Source organism: Diadema antillarum, unplaced genomic scaffold (assembly GCF_040938485.1).
Source record: "Diadema antillarum isolate AM-2024a unplaced genomic scaffold, OU_Dant_1.0 seq00001134_RagTag, whole genome shotgun sequence".
Lineage (NCBI taxonomy): Eukaryota > Metazoa > Echinodermata > Echinoidea > Diadematoida > Diadematidae > Diadema > Diadema antillarum.
Window position 1 is genome coordinate 637,654 of NW_027271946.1, and position 22,153 is coordinate 659,806.

Here is a 22,153-nt window from a genome sequence, read left to right on the forward strand (position 1 = left end):
TCCAACCCAGCATTCACCATGGATTCCCCTTGGGTAGTCATGGTAGTACAGAGATGAATGTCCTGAAATCTCATATTTCTTTATATTGGTCATCATTAACGATCCCTTGTAAAACTCACATATATACTGCAAGAGTCTACGCTCCAGGAAAGCGATTGTATTCCAACGTTTTTCCAGACGCATCCAAAACTGAAAGTAGGCTTTCTCTTCCCAAGCAAAGGATTGGTTGGGCAATTTGTCCTATGGGTAATAAAAGATACTTCACAAGATATACGTTTGGATTTAAAATAACGTACTGAAACGTAAAAAACAACAACAACTTAGACCCATGCTAAATGTACTCAACATTTGACTTGTTTGTTTCTTCCTTCATCTAGAGATACTATGATGGCTAAGCTCCTTGACGTAATCGACTATGTGGACTTCCAGACTACGCTTACTTCCGTGGCTGTGATCCTGTTTTTAACGTGGATTGTCCGAAACTACTGGCAGTCCGTTACTTCTAATCTTCCACCAGGACCGAAAAGGATCCCGTTCCCCTTCAGTATTTTTGTCTCCTTGCTTCCGTCTCAGCAAGGTTTGAGGCCGATCCTTGATATCGCGAAGAAGTAAGCTTCCATGAATCTTATAAAGATGATATTAATAGTACAAACAGAAAATAGGAACGTTACTCTTCAAAACTGAACACGCATTCAATTGGGGCGTGATGAATCTTTCAAAGTTTTGTACGCAAAGATATTGCCTATACCCACAGCAATGCCGTCCACGAGTGCTGGGGGTTTGAATTTCTTAAGATTACAAGTTAAGTCGCTTTCCACCCTCATTATCTTCTTCCTTTCTTTCCAGATATGGAGATATTGCTTTCTTCTACCAGGGCAAGCAAGGTGTAGTTCTTATTTCAAACAGCGCACTCATCAATGAAGCCTACGTCAACTTAGCTGACTACACCTCCGACCGCAATCCCATTCCAGCCTTCGAACAGGTGTTCAGATACGATAAAGGTGACCTATGTCTTCACTCATTTTATAATTCATATAATATCTGCCGCGATTTTTAGGGAACATTTTATGCAAATCAGCAAGCTGTTTAAAAAGGACGGCTCAAGATTATCATTGCGATCTACATATAGGCAATGAGGACAATATGTGTGCCTTGACATGTTTGTTTGTTTGTTTGTTTGTTTGTTTGTTTGTTTCGTTTTCCATCTGACCCTGTCATTCGACAAGAAGATTGCTGCATAGTCCATCAGCAGCTGTATCATAACTTCTGTGTCTGCATGCATAGGGAGGACCACTTCCACCTGTCTTTCAAAGTATTTTCGCTTAGCGACACTGTTCCTCTTCAGGGGACTGTTGAATTTTCCCGCCTCTTTTTGTTCACTTTCCGTCGACCGATTTTTTATTCTACAGAAAACTAAGTCTTTTCATTTCATTTTCATTTCATAATATTTAATTTCGCATCGACATCTGATAAAAACTATTTGTAGAGAATGTGAGTATACACTGCAAATTAGATGTGTAAAGTTGTGTAAAATATTCTTACACAACTTAACACAACCCCTGTGTACTATTATGAACCACACAATTGTTATGTAAAGTCGCACACAACCCAAGTTGTGTAAATTTTACACAGTGTTGTGTATCATTATTTACAAAACAGGACACACAACAAGTTGAGTATAATGTTTCAAACAACTGTAACTGTTGTTTCAACTATCGTGTAAGAATTACTGGTTGTGTACATTCGGAGCTTCAAGAGTGAAGATTTGAGTACTTGATGCCACCTTTCCAGCCTAAGTAGCATGTCTTTTACGAGATCCATGTGTTCTTTTAAAGTAGGCCTAAATGATCGGAAACAATGTGTAGCTTGTTGGACTCCACTGACACAGATTAGGCTGAATTTTAAACACGCAAGTTCCACATAGCGCATGCGAAATTCTGCACAGAGTGACATGCACGCTGGCACTCGCTGTCTGTATGGTTGCAGGGCAATGATCATTCCAAAATTCGTTTAAAATTTCACCTCATCTGTGTCAATGGAGTCCGACAGACTACATTGTTTCTAACCACATACATGGACCTCGTAAAACATGCAATAGTCATGCTACTTACCCTGGAAAAGTGGAATCAAGACTTGACGGTGCTCAAACCCCCACCCTTAAAGACTGAAGCTTCACCTCCATCTTGCCGCATCGATCGTTCTGTCGAACGTGGACTCTACATAAAATTCTAATCGGTTATTGTAGATCACGTGATTACCATTTCTTACACAACTTTACACATTTACTGTGTCAAAAAAAAAATTTCCTATAACCATTAATCTGAATTAGGCCTAGTTCCAGATACACAACCACTCCGTACACGACCATTTTTCTCCACAACTTATGAAAAATACACAACGTTGTTTTATGAAAACTACACAACTCTTATGTACACAGCAATTTTTTACACAGCTCATTCGCAGTGCATATATACATGAGACCCGAACAGCACAAGCAAAAAAAAAGTACTTCAGCATTCTGACAAAAGACATAGCGCATGATGGAAGAAAATAGCTAGAGTATGCGGGAGTGAACTTAGGTGCGTTTATAAGATTTTGCGGGCCTAGAATCACTGTTTTGAAACACTGTTTTGAAACACTGATTCAAATCACACTTTCGTCAGGAGAGCGTTTATAAGATTTTTTCTCCGAGCGTGTTGGGGCTCTCGCTCAGACTGTGCAATTGCGCAACTCACTCTGCGCAGTTTTTCCTCGGCAAAAGATCAAACGGGTGCGCGCAAGGCATTGTGACGTCATTATAAACAGTGTTTGCGATCGCGGTTGCGTTTATAAGATATTTGAAACACTGATTCTACAGAAACACTGTTTGTAAACGCACTATTTTGTGCGTTTACAAACAGTGTTTCAAAACACTGTTTCAAATCACGGCGAGCGTTTATAAGAATTTTTTTCGAGCTAGAATCACTGTTTGGCCAGAAACAGTGTTTCAAAACACTGTTTCTGGCCAGAAGAAAAATCTTATAAACGCACCCTTAGACCGTTCGTCTTTCCAAGATCGAATAGGAAAAAAACATGTTCTGAGCTTGCGCAGTAGCGCGCGTAAAGAGCTTGCGTCGCCTTTGACGCGCTGGGCTATTTTCACGTCCGCACAGTTTGCGACGTAGAGAGCTTCTTCAGCACTGATCGTATGGGGGCTCGATTTGATTTTTTCTACGTTGCGTCCCAGCGCGCTACTCCACACGACGCAGGGAGAGGAGACGCTTGCGCTGGACGTTCTCTCTCCCTGCGTCGTGTGGAAAAGTAGCTTTAGATTACGCTGGGACGCAACGTATAAAAAATAAAATCGCGCCCCCATATGATCAGTGCATGAAGAAGCTCTCTGCGTCGCAAACTGTGCGGACGTGAAAATAGCCCAGTACGCGTAGTAAACAACTCAAGCGACGCAAGCTAAAAATAGATTGACTTTACGCGCGCTACTGCGCAAGCTCAGAACATGTTTTTTTTTCCTTTGAACGTCCGCGCGTCTAAAATCTAAAGCCCCTATTTGCATGAATGCAACGCAAAAGCTTGACAACTAATAGGGAAAAATGTGGGAAGACAAAAGCAGGCGTAGTGAGGTATATTAGGCCTACAGTAAATGCAAAATAAAGAATTTATACGTGTTTGTGTACAAGAAAGAGTTCTTTTGAATAATGAAAATATATGGCTTTATCAATTCTGCCATGCCATGCCATTATTCAAATTCAAATTTAAATTCAAACTTTACTTTAGATCTTTTTTTCAACAGAATGTACAAGAAACAATAATTATGATAAATTTGACATGCGAGTCGTTGAGAATATATATAACCAAACAGGGATAACAACTTGTTCATGTCTACATGATCAGTACAACAAGAAACATACACTCTACATACACTCTACATACACTACATACACAAAGTGGAGGTACCTACTCAAAAGACTATGCTTGTATCATGTGAGTACCTCTGAGGGAAAGGGGGAAATGGGGGGGGGGGGAGGGAGGTGAAAGCTTACAACAACAAAGAGTGAGGGAAATAAGGAAAGTCGGGACTTATACTGGACTCGTGTATTTAAAAAGTATGTCTTGAACAAAAGTGCAATATCTAAGTTGGGAACATACAGTTTATTCATGAGTCTAGTTATTCTTATATTTTCAGTAAAGGACATAATATAGAAAATTTGTGAGATAATAAGCAAATTTCCAACTGCAACTATCACAAAACTTTACTATCACTTCCGAGGCGATCTGGATGTAGCTATCTTTCCGAAGCGCAGCTGAGGAAACATAGCGTACACATGCAGATCGCCGAGGAAGTGATAGTTTGTCTCATTGCCTGAAACTAAAAGTTGATTATTTGCTTTATATTCCACATCTGAGGGTCCTAGAAATTCCCATTTCATTCCACATCTGAAACCGTTTTAGCTGTCTTTAGGTATCCTTAGGGCTTAGGCTATGTGTGCGCGTAGATGACAAAACAATGAATTTGCTGCGCACACCGCGCGGCACCGAAGTGAAAGTGCGTTGCACTGTGTACTATCAGGTGACCTAGGTCACATGATAGTCCACAGTGCAACGCACTTTTATTTCGCGCGTACTCATCTTGCATTAGGACTGTGTGGACTGTGTGGAGATCAGCGAAACAAAAGGGACTATCAACAGAGTGTAACGAACTTTTCTTCTCAGGTGATGTGATGGGCAAAACTACGCTACATCACGTACATCACGTACATCACGTACATCACGTACATCACGTCCATCAGCTCTGGACCAATCCTATTGCAACATTCTTAGTATGTGGAATATAGTATTCATATATGAATTTATAAGAGCAGTGAGGAAAAGTCTACATCACCCATCATCGATATTATAAAATATTCTTTGATTAATGAACGTGCGTGTGGGTCACTAAAGGTTGCCCATTTCTCGTGTTACCGATTGCACGTTTTTGCAGAACAAAGAATCTATCAAAATTTCACTTTGCACAATGTCCCCACACAATGCTGTTGTAATACATATGACGCATGATCAAAGTGCAATAACCGCACAAGAAGTACATAAAGTATGTTAGCAGCATACGTCATTGATTGCACCTAAGAACTTTACAACACACTTCATTGACGTGATGTTTCATGTTAATTGATTGTCAAAAGTTAATCTAGGCAAATAGGTCCAAGAGATAGCGTCATAACACGTCATGTCATTCCCTTTGATCCTATGTTTGATATAAGATTAATTTGTATTGTAATAATAATTTGTTATAAAAATACCCTGTATATGCATATTGGATTATGCATCATCAATGACAAGAGAACTACAAGAGAATACATTTATACATTTATATACACCGGTCCTAGATTTTGGAACTCACTGAGCTATGAAATAAAAAATTCCCCATCTTTGTATTCTTTTAAGCGCAAGTTGAAATCTTTTCTATTAAATCCTCTCTGATATGTTTTTTCCCCCTTAGCTATAGGTTTCGTCAACCTCAGGGTTCATCATCCACCCACCAATCATTCAATCACTGAATTCATTATTACGTAAAGAAGTAGCCATCACAATCCTTGCTCAGCTGCATGCAGCACCAACTCTATGCTGCACATTCTCTACCATCCCCTGTTCCATTTCCCTTGTTCAGCATATAGGCATTCTCTCATTCTCTCATTCTCTCTTTTTCTTTCTTTCCTTCCATACTTTTCATCTATTCTGGTTGTGTCATGTTTTTGTGATTCTTCTATTTTGTCCCGTCCTGTCGTATATCATATTTGTCACAAGTGTTTGTAAATAAGTAATTCATAAGTTTTATGAGTGGTTCACAATCTACAAGCTTTGCTTTTTAGTGGACCTCTCTATTCTTTCTTCCTTTTTTTCAACTGAAGCATGACTTTGTATGATTATTATTTTTTGCCAGTACGCATGCGCTCTTATGTTTATCGATATCATTTATTTATTGCAAAAGCATTTTTTTTGTTTATGATGTGATACCTGATTTATCTTGTGTTATGTTTTTGTTGAAAAAAAAGAAGAAGAATGAAAATTTGAATGAATTGAATTGAATTGAATTGAATTGAATTGAATTGAACCGTTTCCTTCATTACGCTCTTATTTGGCTGAAGTGCCTTTTAAGATTAAACTGCCTTCTAATAAACACCAATAACATTGAATGATGGGGAGCAGCAAACCTGAAAACGTGACTAATTTTGTGTCACAAAGGCGGATGTAGGAGGGTGTGTACTCCAAGAATGGAGCAGAGTTAAATTTAGATAATTTCCAGGTTAACGTGTAGCAAAGTCAATGAAATGAAAAGATTCTCTTTAAAAAGTACGTTATTTGCTAGCCCCATAAACCTACGCTGATGATAGAGCACAATTAAGCACTCATGGCTTGGTATGTTGACACTGTCTCAAAGCAAGAATAACTTTGGTAATAACCTATGATATAACCTCACATAATGCTGAGTGTAATTGACCCTACAACATTTAATTACTCTCTCAAGGTGGCGTCGGTTTTTCTGTAGGGGACGTGTGGCGGGATAACCGTCGCTTCATGATGAGATCTCTTCGGACAATGGGTATGGGAAAGCATACAATGGAAGATAGAATCACAGAAGAAGCGAAGGCGCTCATTGAGGCATTCACCGTCAAGATCATGAAGATCGGAAGCAAGTTTGACCCCAGTATGCTACTTTTCCGTGCCGTCTCGAATGTCATTTGTTCAATTACCTTTGGGCACCGCTACGACTACAGCGATCCGCGTCATGAAAAGATTATCAAGGCTGTGAATCTGCTTTTCAAGGAAGACAGCGGTTTCTTGAATTCCCTCCCGACAGCCTTCTTTCGAGGCCTCAGGCCGAGTCTCCTCGATCTCCAGACCATAATCAACGAAGAGATAACGCGACACAAACATGAACTCGACGTCGATTGTCGTCAGGACATCATCGCGCTCTTCCTGGCCGAGGTGGAGCGAAGGAGATCTTCTTTGGAGAAGGGTCATCTTTATCCAGACAGGCTAGATGTGACCGTTTTTGATCTGATGATGGCGGGTGCGGAAACCGTCACATCGACCCTAAAATGGTCTCTGCTCCTCATCGCTGCCCATCAGCACGTCCAGAAGCGGGTATGCGAGTGTTTTTTCACTCCTTCTCTTTCCTTTATTCCTTTAGGATGGTAGCTAGACCACGATGTGGCTCCATGACAACCATCTTAACTCTATAAAGCCCAAGAGGGGGGGGGGGGGGGGCACATTGCGCCCCCTACCAGATTTTCATTTGCCACTCCTTCGCCCTCAATCCGATTTTAACCAAATTTGGTGACTTTTCCTAAAATCCTATCGCGAACACTTTGAGAAATAATTTAGCTATATTTGATATTGCTGGTTGCCATGGCAACCATAAACTGACAACCATGTCAGTCAGATTTTGCATCTTTTTTTCTGTTCTCATTTCATTTAACAGCATATTCAGTGTATGAAATGGTTGTTTCTTGGCTGAAATTTGTTGAAGGAGCAAAATTTGAGGTAATTATGGTTCTAGAAAGTTTTTCTTATTATTTCCTTTGTTTTTATGTTACAAAGGCATAAAACAATAGATATAATAGAGATAATTGAAAACAATAATATTTTCTAAAGATTGCCCTTCTATTTTGACTTATTTTGATTCCTTCACCCAAGTTATGCCTCTAATGTCAATAGTTTATGACACTATTATTATCAATTTGCAATCTCGAAATTCCACTATTATGCATATATGAAATACAAGTAACCATCCCAAACATTTCGTCTTGGGGTTTATTAATTCATAAATGTTCATAATGTATTTCTTTATGTTGATGTGAATAGCGCCCCCATGTGGTGACCTTGAGAAATTTCAACCATAACAAATAATAAGATTCCACTTGCTTATCATTTGTGGCAAATGTGAAAATGAATGGTCTATAACAAGACATATATAATGGGAATAAAGAAATTATTTAAAAAAATCATGTTCTTAGCATATTATTTCCTATGTATTTCTTTATATTTTGGTAAATAGCGCCCTCCATGAGTAACCTTGAGAAAATTCAAATGTACAGTCATGTAGAATATGAGTTACTCTACCCATGTGCCAAAGATGACGATGATAAATCGAATAATAAGAAAGTTATATAGGGGGCACAATGTGCCCCCCCCCCCCCCCCTTGAGCCTGGAAGGGGTCAAAATAGCTTGGGCTTAATAGGGTTAAAAAGCATGATGAAAGCCCTAAGAGAGCTATTTATCATCATAAGTCTCACTATTATGGGCAATCGCTAGGGGTTAAGAATTCATGCACGCATGACACATAGTGATGCTGAAAAAGATTTCTAGGTAGTCTCCCCCTTGAGAATTAATCCACTCTTTAGGGGGATTTCCACACGTTTCTTTGGTATATCCATTCACCCGATGGGAGCTCACTCTGGAAAAAGATATGTTTCCAAAAACGCGAAGTATACATCTCTGAGCACGCTGAGTAACAGTTCAGAGTGCTTACATTATTTTTACCTCGAGCTGCGTACTGGATACTCTAACAGAACACACACACACAAACAAACACACACATACACACACACAAACACACACACACACACAAAGACATTCACACATGAGCATGATAGTTTTATTACTCTGGAATGGATGGAAATTAAACGTGAATGTAAAGTTATTTGCAGAGTAAATAAAGTGTAACTTCGTATAGAAACAGAAGGGGGACATGTGAAAACGCACGGTTGTTTGGAGGATACAACATTGAATGGCAAAATGCATTCTGTTGAATATAAGTAGGTCGTTGCAATCTCCGAACAATTTCTGAATTGTAAACAAACGTTTAAGGAAATTAAAGAACAGCATAATATTTATCACAATCATAAATTTTACAGGACTGTGTTTTCTGGGTCCTTTGAGATAACTTCAGTCTTGTGTTTTAAAGTGTCCTCTTCAGTACGGGTCTCATTTATGTCACTGGGTTTAAACACACCACGACATTGTATGCAGGTGTAATAAGGACAATGAGGTATCTCAATGCATAATACTTTTATACTTGATTGAGAAAATGTGGCGTACAAAAACTACTAGATTGTTGCTCCTCTTTTGTAAGATTTCTTCTGAAATAGATGAAGTCATAGGTTCAGGTAGACCACCTGCCTATAACGGTGATCGGCGCGACATGCCGTACACTCAAGCAGCTATAGCTGAAGTGATGCGGTTCCGACCTGCCTTCCCTCTGGGAGTCAAGCGACTGGTGACATCCGACGTGAAAATCCAAGGGTAGGTGAATCGTTTTGAAAGCCGAATAAACTGCATTCTTAATTATTTCGAAGAGAAGAAACTCAATTCGATCTATCTTAGATGTATCACAGAATCAAATGATCTATAATTATGCAAATTAGTTTATGTTTTTATGTTAAATCCTCGAATGAAAGCCCGTATCGTCTTTTTAATTAGCCTGAGTTCAGTCATAGGCTTTACGATGTGCTGATAGTCTACTTATTCCAACTAATCAATTATATATTTATCTTATTCTACAGTAGAACTCTTTTGAAAGAACACTGGTGAATAAAGATGGGTTCGTGGAAAGGAATGAATCCATAGTATTGTTACATAATTGTGTTTCTGATTATTAAATATTTGTTAATATACCTTCTTTGTTTGGACTTGATTGTCCGTTGAAGAAGGAAATTTAGCGACATCAATATCTAAAAATTTCCAACGGATACTCTACTTGAGAGATAGATAACTTACAATTAAGAGCTATGTCATATGTTGTTTAAGCAGATCTCTAGTCCGCTTAATGTCATAATCTAAAATTCACAGGTCAAATGAGGTAAATAATTAAATATTCAATACCCCCCCCGCCCCCCAAGGATGCACTAATAATGGAAAGCAGTAGCTTATAATTTGTTTCCTTGTTTGTTAGCGGGGTTTTTTTTTTTCTCCTCCTTTACAATGGTCCTCGGATAGGGCTTATCAGGCAGATGGCGCAATAAAATGCAATGTATTAGGCTTGCCTTCAATGGAAGGGAGCAAATTCGATACTTTTTCAGAAATAAATCTCATCCAAATAATAACAAAAAATAAGGTAAAAAAAGCCATTCTACATAATACACGGTCAAAACATACTCAAATGACAGTTTCTGTAACATCCTAAATGATAATATATAATTTTTTTATACATTGCAGCTGATATATGAGATACGAAGCCAGAGGCTTTCATATGCCGTTATTTCATCTTTTTTATTTCTTTATTGAAAAAATGAGGAACATATTTTTTTTTTCTGGCACAAATATCATATAGTTGCATTTAAAACACATTGCTTCATTTCATGTTGAAAGAATGTAAACACATGTATTTTTTTTTATATATAAGAAGTAAACCTTTGTATAGCAACATATTCCGAAACAAATATATATTTGTTTTTATGGACCTCGGGAAAAAAAAACCAGTACAGTGGTCTGTGCCAGAGATGTCCGTAGTAAAGAGTAATTTATCATTCTCAATAATCCTGTATAAGATTTTATGATTTAAAATAATGAAGTCCTTGATTCAGAGAAGATTTATTGAGAATATTTTATAAATGTTACAAGTTTGAATTTGAATAAGTGCCTGTATGAATTTTTCTATTCAGAATTAGGTGTTTGAAATATCTTCTAGCATAATTTTTAAAGCACATCAATGCATTTTGGTCGTTTATAAGAGATTTCCTATTCCGTCATCGTATTGCATCTGTAATTTGCTTCTTTTCTAAAATGATATTCTCCAACTAGCTTTTCAACCCTGTGGGATGGCAGAATGATGTCCAAGAAGAAAAAAAATCACATCTAAAAAAGCTGTACCTTCATTCATCTTTTAGTATATGATTTAAACACAATTTTATTTTCTCGGCTTTTTTTTTAAACTTTTTTTTCTCAACTTTTGACAAGCTGTATACGAATCAGAAATTGTTATAATAATAGTGAAGAGCGGTTTAAACTCAGAAATTAAGGTTTTTAGAATCATAATCTGCTCACGGTGTGTAAAAGTAGCAACCAGTTAAATTATGCGGGTCATTGTACACCCACTTGTAAGAACAGTACAGGTGTAGTAGGGGAGACCGGGTCTAGTTGTTACACGGGCAAGTTGTTACACTGTCATTTTCTCTAGGTATGATCAAAAGAGGGCGTTACAAGTAATATCAAATCAAAACGTATAGCCAACGATCTCTGCATGCGAAATCTGGCGTTGCCTCGACGTCACATGTAAAAGATAGGTCCAAAAAACACTTTTTTACTTCTCCGAGTAAAATTTTGAAAAATTCGATTTTTCTTTATTACACCAAATCCATTCTTCTCCAGTAAGTGATGAGTATGTGGTTGAAAGAAGCGTGTTTTGGCTGTCTTTTGGTGAAAGTAGCAACACGTGATGTTTGATTGTTTATTGGCCACACGTGTGAAAGTTTTTGAAAACGCACTGGGTCAAGTTGTTACAACAACTTGACCCGTCTGGAGAATCGAGTGGTGTAACAACTTACCCCAGTGCACTTTCAATTGAATTTATGGTTATACACACACACACACACACACACACACACACACACACCCAACACACTCATACACCCCAGCATAGGCTAACATGCACACCCAGACAGGTTAATATCAAGAATTACCTAACACGTCAGATCTGCATTACCCGATTTGAGTTGACTTTCTACGGTGTAACAAAGTACCCCATGTGCTGTAACAACTTACCCCAACATCGGGGAAAGTTGTTACAAAATTTTGTGTTTATTGATTACGTAATATCTTGTTTGTATTATCTGGACTTCCAAAGTTTGTACTGTTTTTAATTAAAGGAGGAAATAAGGTATCCTCAAAGCAAAAATGAAGCCGATTCCTCTATTCGTTTTTTGTACAGACCTAAAAATGTGAAAATTGTAACAACTAGACCCGGTCTCCCCTAGTATCAATTCCCAGAAAGAAGACTTCATAGACTTTGTCTGGGGTAACACTTATTCCTTATATCTAGAAAGAATATTATTGTTGCAGAAAAAAAAGCTCTTCGTATTATTTGTAGAGATGCCATACTAATGACTTGTTTCATCAAAATAATATTTCAAAAAATTAATGATTTGTATTGTTTAAATCTAGGACAGTTTATTTACAAACTGATAAATCATTCCCTTCATTTTTATTCATTCAAAATAAAACTGTACATTCATACCCCACTAGACAATCTAATGAATTTCATTTACCACTGTCTAGGACGATTTTTACCAAAATCAATATTCTCTGTTGCCGGACCTAAATTCTGGAATTCCCTTGATAGCAACATAAAAGAAGCTCTAAGATTTAACACTTTTACACTTAAATTATAGATTTTTTTTTAATTCATTCTTATTATTACTGGGGATTTGCATTATTGATAGCTGCTAATTTATTTCCTTGCTTTAACGTCTTTAACTTTAATTTATTTCATAACCGTATAATACATTATTCATAAATAGTCGACATCTCGGTAAGACTAAAGTCCTCTTCCTGTCCCTTTTCTGGCCTTTGACCTCCTGTTTATTCTTTCCGCGCATATGTAAGAGAGCTGCTTTGTTTTTCTGTCTGTGTGTGCGTACTTGTTTTATGTTCTACGTTTTATGTTTATGTCCAATCGTTTCGTTTGATTACTACTACAATTTACTACTCACGGGGGGACTGTATTCTACAAGCTTGGCTTTTTAGCAGTCCCCTCCATTTCCGAATTTTTCTTTGTTATGATTCAGATAAATTTTGTCCATGCATTTCTTCATCTAAAGTAAGTTTATTGTCTCATTGTAAACAAATGACGTGCATTTGAATTTCATTTGGACATGTGAAAGTAACATTGTACTTTATTTTGTTCATATGCGATTGTCATATTGTATACTTTCGTCGAAATAAAATAAACTGAAATGAAAAATGAAATAGATGTGATCTTAACGTTATCACCATACAGTACAATGCAGCATAAAAGATCTTGTTTGTAAATGAACAAAATAAGATTGAAAGCGATAATGGTATTGAAACACCAAATTCCTGCTTAGCGAATATTCCTTCTCAGTTTAGATAAGACCTTTGTGATGAATTTATCTTCCTATCATAAAAAAGTGTTAGCTGCATGTATAGGTAAGAATTAGAACTGATAACTATGGGTTATTTTGGAATCCACTTACTTACCGTGTAAACGGATGTCAAACATGGCCTTAGCACTTTACCTTAAAAATACCAGTTTGGACAAGTCAAAGTATTCATTCTCACTGACAGTAAGAACTTAGGAGGAATCTAAATTCATACATCTACAGATACGACATCCCGAAGGGAACGGAAATTTTCACCAATATGATAGGGATGAATTTGGACCCGCGCTTTTGGGATGAACCGGAAGTGTTTAAACCAGAACGTCATCTCAGCGAGGATGGGAAAACTGTCGTGGAGCATCCCTCACTGCAGCCGTTTGGAGCTGGTAATGATAATGATGAGAATGATGATACAGATTAAGGATAACGAAACTCGTGCACTTGTCTTCTGCCTCCCCCTTATGTATAATCCTTACAGTTAATTTGAATTTTGAATTGCCTTTCCTGTTATTGACATTGTTATTGGCGTTGTTTAAAGTGTATTATAATCACTGTTCATAACGATAGGTAACGATAGGAGGTATCATAAAGTATATATATACGTATGATGATGATGATGATGATATATATATATATATATATAATACCGTAGTTATGGGTAAACTCGGCCTAGCGGGTAAAGTCGGCCGCCAGCGCGCACAGTACAATTTTATGTACTGTGCGCGCTGGCGGCCGACTTACCCGCTAGGCGAGTTTACCCATAACTACGGTATATATATATATATATATATATATATATAGAGAGAGAGAGAGAGAGAGAGAGAGAGAGAGAGAGAGGGAGAGAGAGCTCAGTCGGCAGAGAGCCGGTCTAGTAATCCGGAGGTCTCTGGTTCGAATCCCGATGGAAACCCATTTTCTTTGCTCAAAGATTTCACTATTTATCATTTATTTTCTGCTCAGTTTTCCCTTTCTTTGTTTCATGTTGTATTACAAAAAAAAAACCAAAAAAATTAAAGCTGCATTGTTTCGGCGATCCTTCGCATCTATCCCAAAGTTGATTTGCATCCTTTAGATTTATATCAGGTTAATGTGTGTGTGTGTGTGGCACAAATACACACACTATAGCTTCTGACCACACGAGCAAAGAGAATCAAGGGTTATGGGACGAACTTGGAACTAGGGCTTTCTAAAGCTCAGTCGGTAGAGCACGGATCTAGTAATCCGGAGGTCTCTGGTTCGAATCCCGATGGAAACCCATTTTCTTTGCTCAAAGTTTCACTATTTATCATTTATTTCTGGTCAGTTTTCCGCATTTCTTTGTTTAAAAAAAAAAAGATATGAAGAGTTTGTTCGCAAAAACCGATAAGTCCATTTTTGAAGATGTTAAAGTACGGTCTCTGTCATAAAGTACAAAATAATACCTTTTAAATGATATATCGGTCACTACATATAAAGGTACATTTTTAAAGTTATGGTAAAACTTCTTCTTATTATTCTCTTTGTTTTTCTTGACCTTTAATCGCAAATATCTCAATTTGGCAAATATGGACTTATCGGTTTTTGCGAACAAACTCTTCAGATATATTAAATACATACATGTATGAAAAAAATGAATATACAGAAGAAAACGCAGACAATGCATGTTAATAATGCCATGTTCTGATGGAGACGTAGGTTATTTGTCATAACCTGAGAAAGAGAATAATGGAAATAAGGCCTACATTTAAATCTATTCCAAATAAAGGAGTCACTTACTAACCTGGCATACACGGCTATTTCTTCTTTCCTCTTTGTCTGCTTACGTATACGTTTTTCTTCGTCTCATACTTCTTCTCGAACCCTCCTTCCTCCGTCCGCATGTGAAGGTCGACGGATCTGTGCAGGAAAAGACTTGGCTAAAATGGAGGCTTTTCTGTTTCTGACGAACATTCTGCAGCGATTCTCCTTCCGTTTGCCGGACGGGGTAGAGCCCGACTACGGGCTTGGGAAGCAAATTTTCACCATCGTTCCTGTCCCCTACGAAATCATCCTAACGGAACGCGGCGCTTAACAATGGCACCCAAATACAGAAAAAAGATTGAATGAATGCTGAAATATTAGTAGGACACACCGGTTAGTTTGAGGAAAGTCGGTCGATCCGTTCAAAACATGTACAGTTCTGATATTTTGCCACTGCCGTCGCTGCTTAGAAAGTTACAGCAATTGAGAAGTCTAATAAAGAAAATATGAAGAAAAATTCCACTGAATATGTTCATCATCAATTTTATTCTGAGGGTTATTAATTATTCCCCCCTGCGTTTTATGCCTTATAAAAGACGTAAGCCAAGTTCACTTTCATTAAGCTATAAAAATTAAACCAATTAAATTCTCTTTATATATATATATATATATATATATAGTATATTATATTTAATTGTTAGCCAACTGCGACAGCACAAAATCTGCAGTCTTGTTATCCAGTAATGGCTGCACCGAAACTTTCTAACTTCATACGTTTCGAACAAATTCTACGATTGGGGTCAAACTTCACTGACAGATGTATTCTGCCAATATTGCTGTATTCAATTCAATTCAATTCAAAGGTTATATTCACTCAATTCACATATATTTTATGTTTCATTCCTATACAAGACATTGGAGGCTTTATTTACCATTTACCGTGTTTACAGATGAAACAAAAACCCAGCTTTAGTACTTCTAGTTCTAAAAATGTGAGTTAGGGATAGAAACAGCCATGGTAAAAATATGAATCCGTATAATGGATGTTAAAATGTGAGCAATAATTACATGTATAATCACAATGTTTCCGGAATAAACCGTCTTCAGCTATAGTTTATTGAGAAAAATACTGATATCTCCTTATGTCATAAGCGTAATTGTGAAAGTTGTATGTGGAAGGATGTTTTTTGATACAACAGACTTACACATACAAAGTTGTAAGCGTCAAATGTAATATCTTGAACATTATTGAAATCACTGCTCCCAAAGGTAAACAGAACATTTAGTGTTGTTAAATATATAAAATGTGATTAATGATTTTAGTACAAAATTTTCTAAACTAAACTGTATTCAATTCTGAGTAATTGAAAAAACCAGTGATATCTCCAAATAAATATTTTAGGCCTTAATGTATTGCGAAATTTTTATATGGTACTATATTTTGGGATACAATTGATCCACACATATGCATCAATGTCGTATCTCGAACACTTTTTGTTTAATCACTGCTCCCAAAAATAAACAATATTTCTAAGTTACATGTCGATATCATTTTGCTCACAATATACTCCCGAAAAGGCATGCATGTCATATAAGTAAGTCAAGAACAAGAACAGCTTGTTAATCATACGGATGATCAAAATGTGTATGTATTGTATTATCAGGGAAGTGAGACGTCTCACCTCCCTCATCATTGATATATCTTTGTGTATACTGCGCTTTCTCTTCTTCCAATTTATCGTAATGCAACGACTTTCCTTGTTATAAAACAACAATATACAGGTTTGGTTAAATGTGTAATCAAATAGATTATACTTGTAGCCGTCTATTTTTGTTTCGTGCTTTCTATATTGTCCTTTCTTTTTTTCCCTATTTCCTGTATACTTTTATGCTTTTGATTATGTGACACAATTCTGTTTGAGGGCCTCACAGTTCGCAAGCATTGATTTCAGTGTGTGTGTGTGTGTGTGTGTGTGTGTGTGTGTGATCTTGTCCCATGATTGTTTTACTTGTATAACTCTTCCTCTCCATCTCTTCTGACTCTGAATTCCCTTTCGTTTATTTGGATATAATACGCATGTATGACTTTTTTTCCCTTTATATACTCAGGAAATTTGCTAATTTTACAAGCCCCCCTTTTTTCCAAGCTCTCTCCATTTTTTCTTACTAACTATTGCTATTTCAACTCCTAATGCTGTATTTTTATAATAGTATAATTTTGTTACATATCCCTCTTTTTTTTTCTTTTTTTTTTTGCTATCTGGTTGATATGTTTACATTTGTTTTGATTGTAATGTTGTGCATTTGAATACAAGTTTTTGTATCTTTTTATTGTGCAGGGTCCCTTGGTAGAGCATTTTTTTTTTTACTGAAAGGGTTACCCTGTTGAAATAAAACGGAAATAAATAATGATTTAAGAAGTTCAAATTATGTACATTACGTGTATGTATATGTGTTTGTAGCTGCAGTGGTATATGTACTATACTTTTGTTATACTATTCTTTGTATTTGTATTTGAAGAGTTTGTTCACAAAAACCGGTAAGTCCATTCTTGAAGATTTTGAAGTATGGTCTCTGTCATAACGTACAAAATAATACCTTTAAAATGATATATTGGTCACTACATAGAAAGGTATATTTTCGAAGTTATGGTCAAGAGAAGCAAAAATTTTCTTATTATTCTCCTTATTTTTCTTGACCTTTAATCGCAAATATATCCATTTGGCAAATATGGACTTATCGGTTTTTGCGAACAAACTCATTTGTTTCATGGCATTTCACCTTCTTGTACGAATCATGTTTGCTACTTTACATTAATTTTGTATTGTTTGCATGTGGAAATAACTAAATTAATGAAACAAAATGAGACGAATAAAGAAGTTTATAACGGTCATAGTTAAAAGACAAGCTTGAAAAGAAAAGAAAAAAAGTTTCGGGGTTTTATCTTCTTTTTTTTTAATGATTGTTATTCTATTCATCATGTATTGTTATCAACACTCTTCTTCCTTTTCACCTTCTTTCGTTTATCATTATTGTTATATGAATAAGACAAGCGTTAAAAATAAATTTTGGAAAAATAATGATAAGAGGAAAAGAAAATAAGGCAGCAGAACAGAAACTCACCTGACCTTAGGACCTCAACCAAGGGGAGAGGGAAATGATAAACCCGATAATAAGCGTTACTTCATAACAACAGCAACAACAGCAACAACAACTCAAACACACACACTCACACACACATACAATGATATGTATCCCGATTCGCCAAGGAGAAAGGGGAAGAGGGCAGAATCGTTTATACTTTAAATGTGAGAATATTGCGACGAAATAGAGAGATTTAGATAGAGAACCCAATCCATCCCTGACATGAAAACACTCTACACAAACATAATTATCACCATAACAAAATCAAATATGTACATACATTCAAATAATTGTAAGGTTCAGAAGTATCTGAGTTTTGATAAAGGTCTTTACTGCAACAAAATTAGGGTTGCCACCACAAAAATTTGCACACATAAATGAAACATCTTAATGCCAGTTTAAGGTATGTAACGAACGTTACCCTTAAAAACCTCGAAGAGTTTGTTAAAACTTGTTAAATGAAAATTTAAATAATATTTTTTATGAACATGTATTATGTGCAACAAATCATCCCAAACGGGGAAAACCTAACATTCATAGAAAAGATGAATCATTGTTTCTTCGACTTTATTAAAAAAAAAAAACCTTGCAATTTTGGGGATTCTTCTTTTAAAAAGGAATTCAATGCAATGGTATCATGAAATATCTTGAAATAAAACGAACGTAAACGAGTGTTTTATGGTGCATCTACGGTAAAAATATGCACACTTTCCCAGTAAATATCATGCGGATGAGCCACTTTGCAGACCCAAATGGTACAGAATATTTTCGTGTATTTCATAGGGTTTCTTTTATCATTATTGTCTAGCGTGTATGTTTATGGAAAAACTATATACAGACGCGGGACCCCAACTGTTGGTGCTATTAAACCGCGTGGGGTCATGGATGTCATGCAAATACGTACCAACCTTTGAAGACCACTGAATTATTGCCTCTTCTGATGGCAATAAACTCTTGAACTATTCTTCACCCTTGTTTATTATTAAATTTGAGGGATTTTAGAACATTATTAAATTCTCAAATGGACGCAGGAGCTTAATCATGCACTTCCGGGTTCCGTTGACAAATCGAAATGTATGTACACAGGTACATTTACCAGACTCGTCGTGAAACACGGTGGTGTGCATGGTTCGCAGGGTTTAATACATACAGAATAATGCGACGAGTTACAAAAACTGCATTGCCTGTTGCTCCCTATGAAGGATAAATGATGTTGCGGGCGAGTACATCATCCGTGTAATATGCATATGTATATACCATATAAATGCAATTATGTTGTTACTCATCATCACGTGTATTATGTTAATGTACGTTTTTTGAGTTACTACAATTTTGTTTTGTTTATGCATTCTATATAATTTCTCCTGTTTATTTCATGGAAATGAAAAAATAATGTTGAAAGTTGAAAGTTGAAAATCGCCGGAAACTACTTATTTTTCATTTGACGTCTAAACAGGAGAAAGTACTATACTTTACAAGTTTACTACACTACACCATAATACTATCGGAGTTTCTAAATTTCACATAAAAAGGCTGTCTTAAAAAAGAAAACTATATTCTACACGTATGTAAAAGTACCTTAGATTGTTTCACCGTAATATCGACAGCTGGCGATATAAACCAAGTAATTGTCTTTTTTTTTTTACCCTGTTCACCAGAGAGGGGCAAGAAAAGAACAATTGAAGAGTTTGTTTGCAAAAAACCGATTAAAGTCCATATTTGCCAAATGGAGATATTTGCGATTAAAGGTGAAGAAAATAAAGTGAATAATAAGAAAATTTTTGCTTCTTTTAACCATAACTTCAAAAATGTACCTTTATATGTAGTGACCAAACTATCATTTAAAAGGTGTTATTTAGTACTTTATGACAGATACCGTATTCTAAAATCTTCAAAAATGGACTTATCGGTTTTTGCGAACAAACACTTCAATTTATTCGCTGAAAAAAAATAAAGTAGCAGCGTTTACACAAAATTTGACTGACTTTCTAAAGGAATAAAATGTAGCAAACAAGCATCATAAATGAAAGATTATGTGATAAAATAGGCCTACATGCATTCAAGATTCCAGTACAAAGAGACTTGCAACCACCACGGTGTGAACGCTAATTGAGCCCTCTACGGCGAACAGTGTCATTGTTCTCCCCATTGCCTTGAAGAGCACCCACTCTCTACTATCTTGGGTAAAGATCAGAGATAGCATCACATCTCTCTTCCTCTCCCCCTGTCTTTCCTAAACCGTCTCCATCACCATCTTCCCATCCCGCTCTTCTCCTTCTCCTCATCCCCCTACCATCCCTCCTCATCCTCCTTTCTTCCTCTTCATCGCCTCTTCTCACCTCCCCCCTCCCCTCTCTCATTTTCCCTTCTTAAAGTTATAACATTAGCATCATCTAAGATGATGTTAAAGGGAAATTCCGAACCCGGAAAAATGTCTTGTAAGGGTAGAACTTTATTGGCAGAACAAACAAAATTTGATCAAAATTGAATAAAACATGGAGAAGTTATGAAATTATGAAGTTTTTTCTAATTATCTCAAAACGATTCTTTAACAGTCAATATGGAATATCACTTCTTTAACTTGCCATAAACTTAGTTTGTACACAAAATCTTGAAATTTTCCATTTTTTGTTCGAATGCAATTATGTTCCATTCTGACCGATTGTCATCTTTATGTTGTTAAGCGTGGAGAAATTATTGTTTTACACTTTTATTTAAAAAAAACCCCATCATAACATTTTGGATACGATCAATGGAAAATTGTGAGGTGATGACATAATTAGTTCACTCATTTACATATTCATATTTTCAACTGTTTTGTAAATATTAGCGAAACTCCACAATGTCACAATTTCCTTAATTGAGAAATGTTGTTCCAGTGTTTACGGTTGTGCTTACAAATTTTTACTCTTTCTGTTCAGACTAACTCTTATCTGGTCCGGAATTAACTTTAAAACTACATCAAGCATAATATTGTCAAGTATAATGTTGTCATATCGATGTTTCTATAGACCCTTTATGATATAACAAGTAAACATTTCAGAAATAATAATGTTTACAACTAAAAGAAAAATTAGATGAAGTTGACATGCCCTGGTATGGCACTATATTCTTCATATATCATGTGGTATTTGGCCTTCTAACATGGAAATTAAAGTGCTTACTATCCAATAAAGAATAAAATAGAAATTGTCACAAGCAAGAAACCTTTCTCCCAAAGGTGAGGACATTATACAGTTTGTACATTTTCTGTGAAAAAAGGAAATTGGATCTAAATTCAACCGAGTCGGAAAACAAACAAAACATGATGTACTATTTTTTTTTTTCGATTTACAAACGAAAGCTATGACACATAACAATTTTGGGGTGCAAGATGAAAGATTCGAGATTTTATATTTAATTGAGCACACATTTTGATAATGTGTGGACATGGTGGATGTTACTCAATATTTATGGTGTATACCCTTGCGAACCATAATAATAATAATAATAATGATAAGGTCTTATTTACCCAGGGTAGCCTCTTCAGTGTTGCCACTGTTCTACCAGAGGGCCGTGCTATTATTATTACCCTAGCGTTGCCAGGTACCCATTTATACACCTGGGTCGAGAGGGACACAGTGGGTAAAACATCTTGTCCAAGGACGAAAGCATTGGGCGGGATTCGAACTCGGGTCCTCCGATCGGGAGTCGGGAGTCTTATCCACTATACCATGATTTGCTTGTTTATGGTACTACACTATTGTATTATCATGTCAACTCCAAATGTGCGACGAGTGATTTATTCATAATCATGTTCCATTTTTCCTATTCATATTATTTTGTCTCCTCTCGGCACATTTATTTGCGGTGTACTAATACAGGTCACCTATATATCTGTTATGCATCCTGTTATGATTCTCTCACTGAATCTATGTATATTTTCCGAAAGGAAGTATTCCTTAATGCTTTGAAATTATAATTAAACAGTCGGATGACTGTGAAATATGATAAGAAACCCAAATCATTATTTGTGATTTTTCGTATGTATATACCCGATTGCCCACACTTTTAGTGGTTATAATCGCACACAGTTATATGTCGACTTCGCAGATGATAAACCCTGATATTGCAAGCTGTTACCAGCAGCTGACCAGTGTGTGCGGAACAATCCTTAACCAGTCAGTAAGATGTTGACAGG

At 36.4% G+C, this 22,153-nt stretch overlaps 1 protein-coding gene across 1 annotated transcript in view; it reads left to right on the forward strand.

The window, feature by feature from the left end:
- The first annotated feature begins 387 nt into the window (after positions 1-387).
- The window catches only part of LOC139744078 (uncharacterized), an 81,876-nt gene continuing 60,110 nt past the window's right edge, over positions 388-22,153 (forward strand). Inside the window, exons 1-5 of the mRNA XM_071654537.1 lie at positions 388-608; positions 847-1,001; positions 6,518-7,137; positions 9,129-9,298; positions 13,336-13,496. Coding sequence (XP_071510638.1) covers positions 388-608; positions 847-1,001; positions 6,518-7,137; positions 9,129-9,298; positions 13,336-13,496 — 1,327 coding nt within the window. The remainder of the gene's footprint in view (positions 609-846; positions 1,002-6,517; positions 7,138-9,128; positions 9,299-13,335; positions 13,497-22,153) is intronic.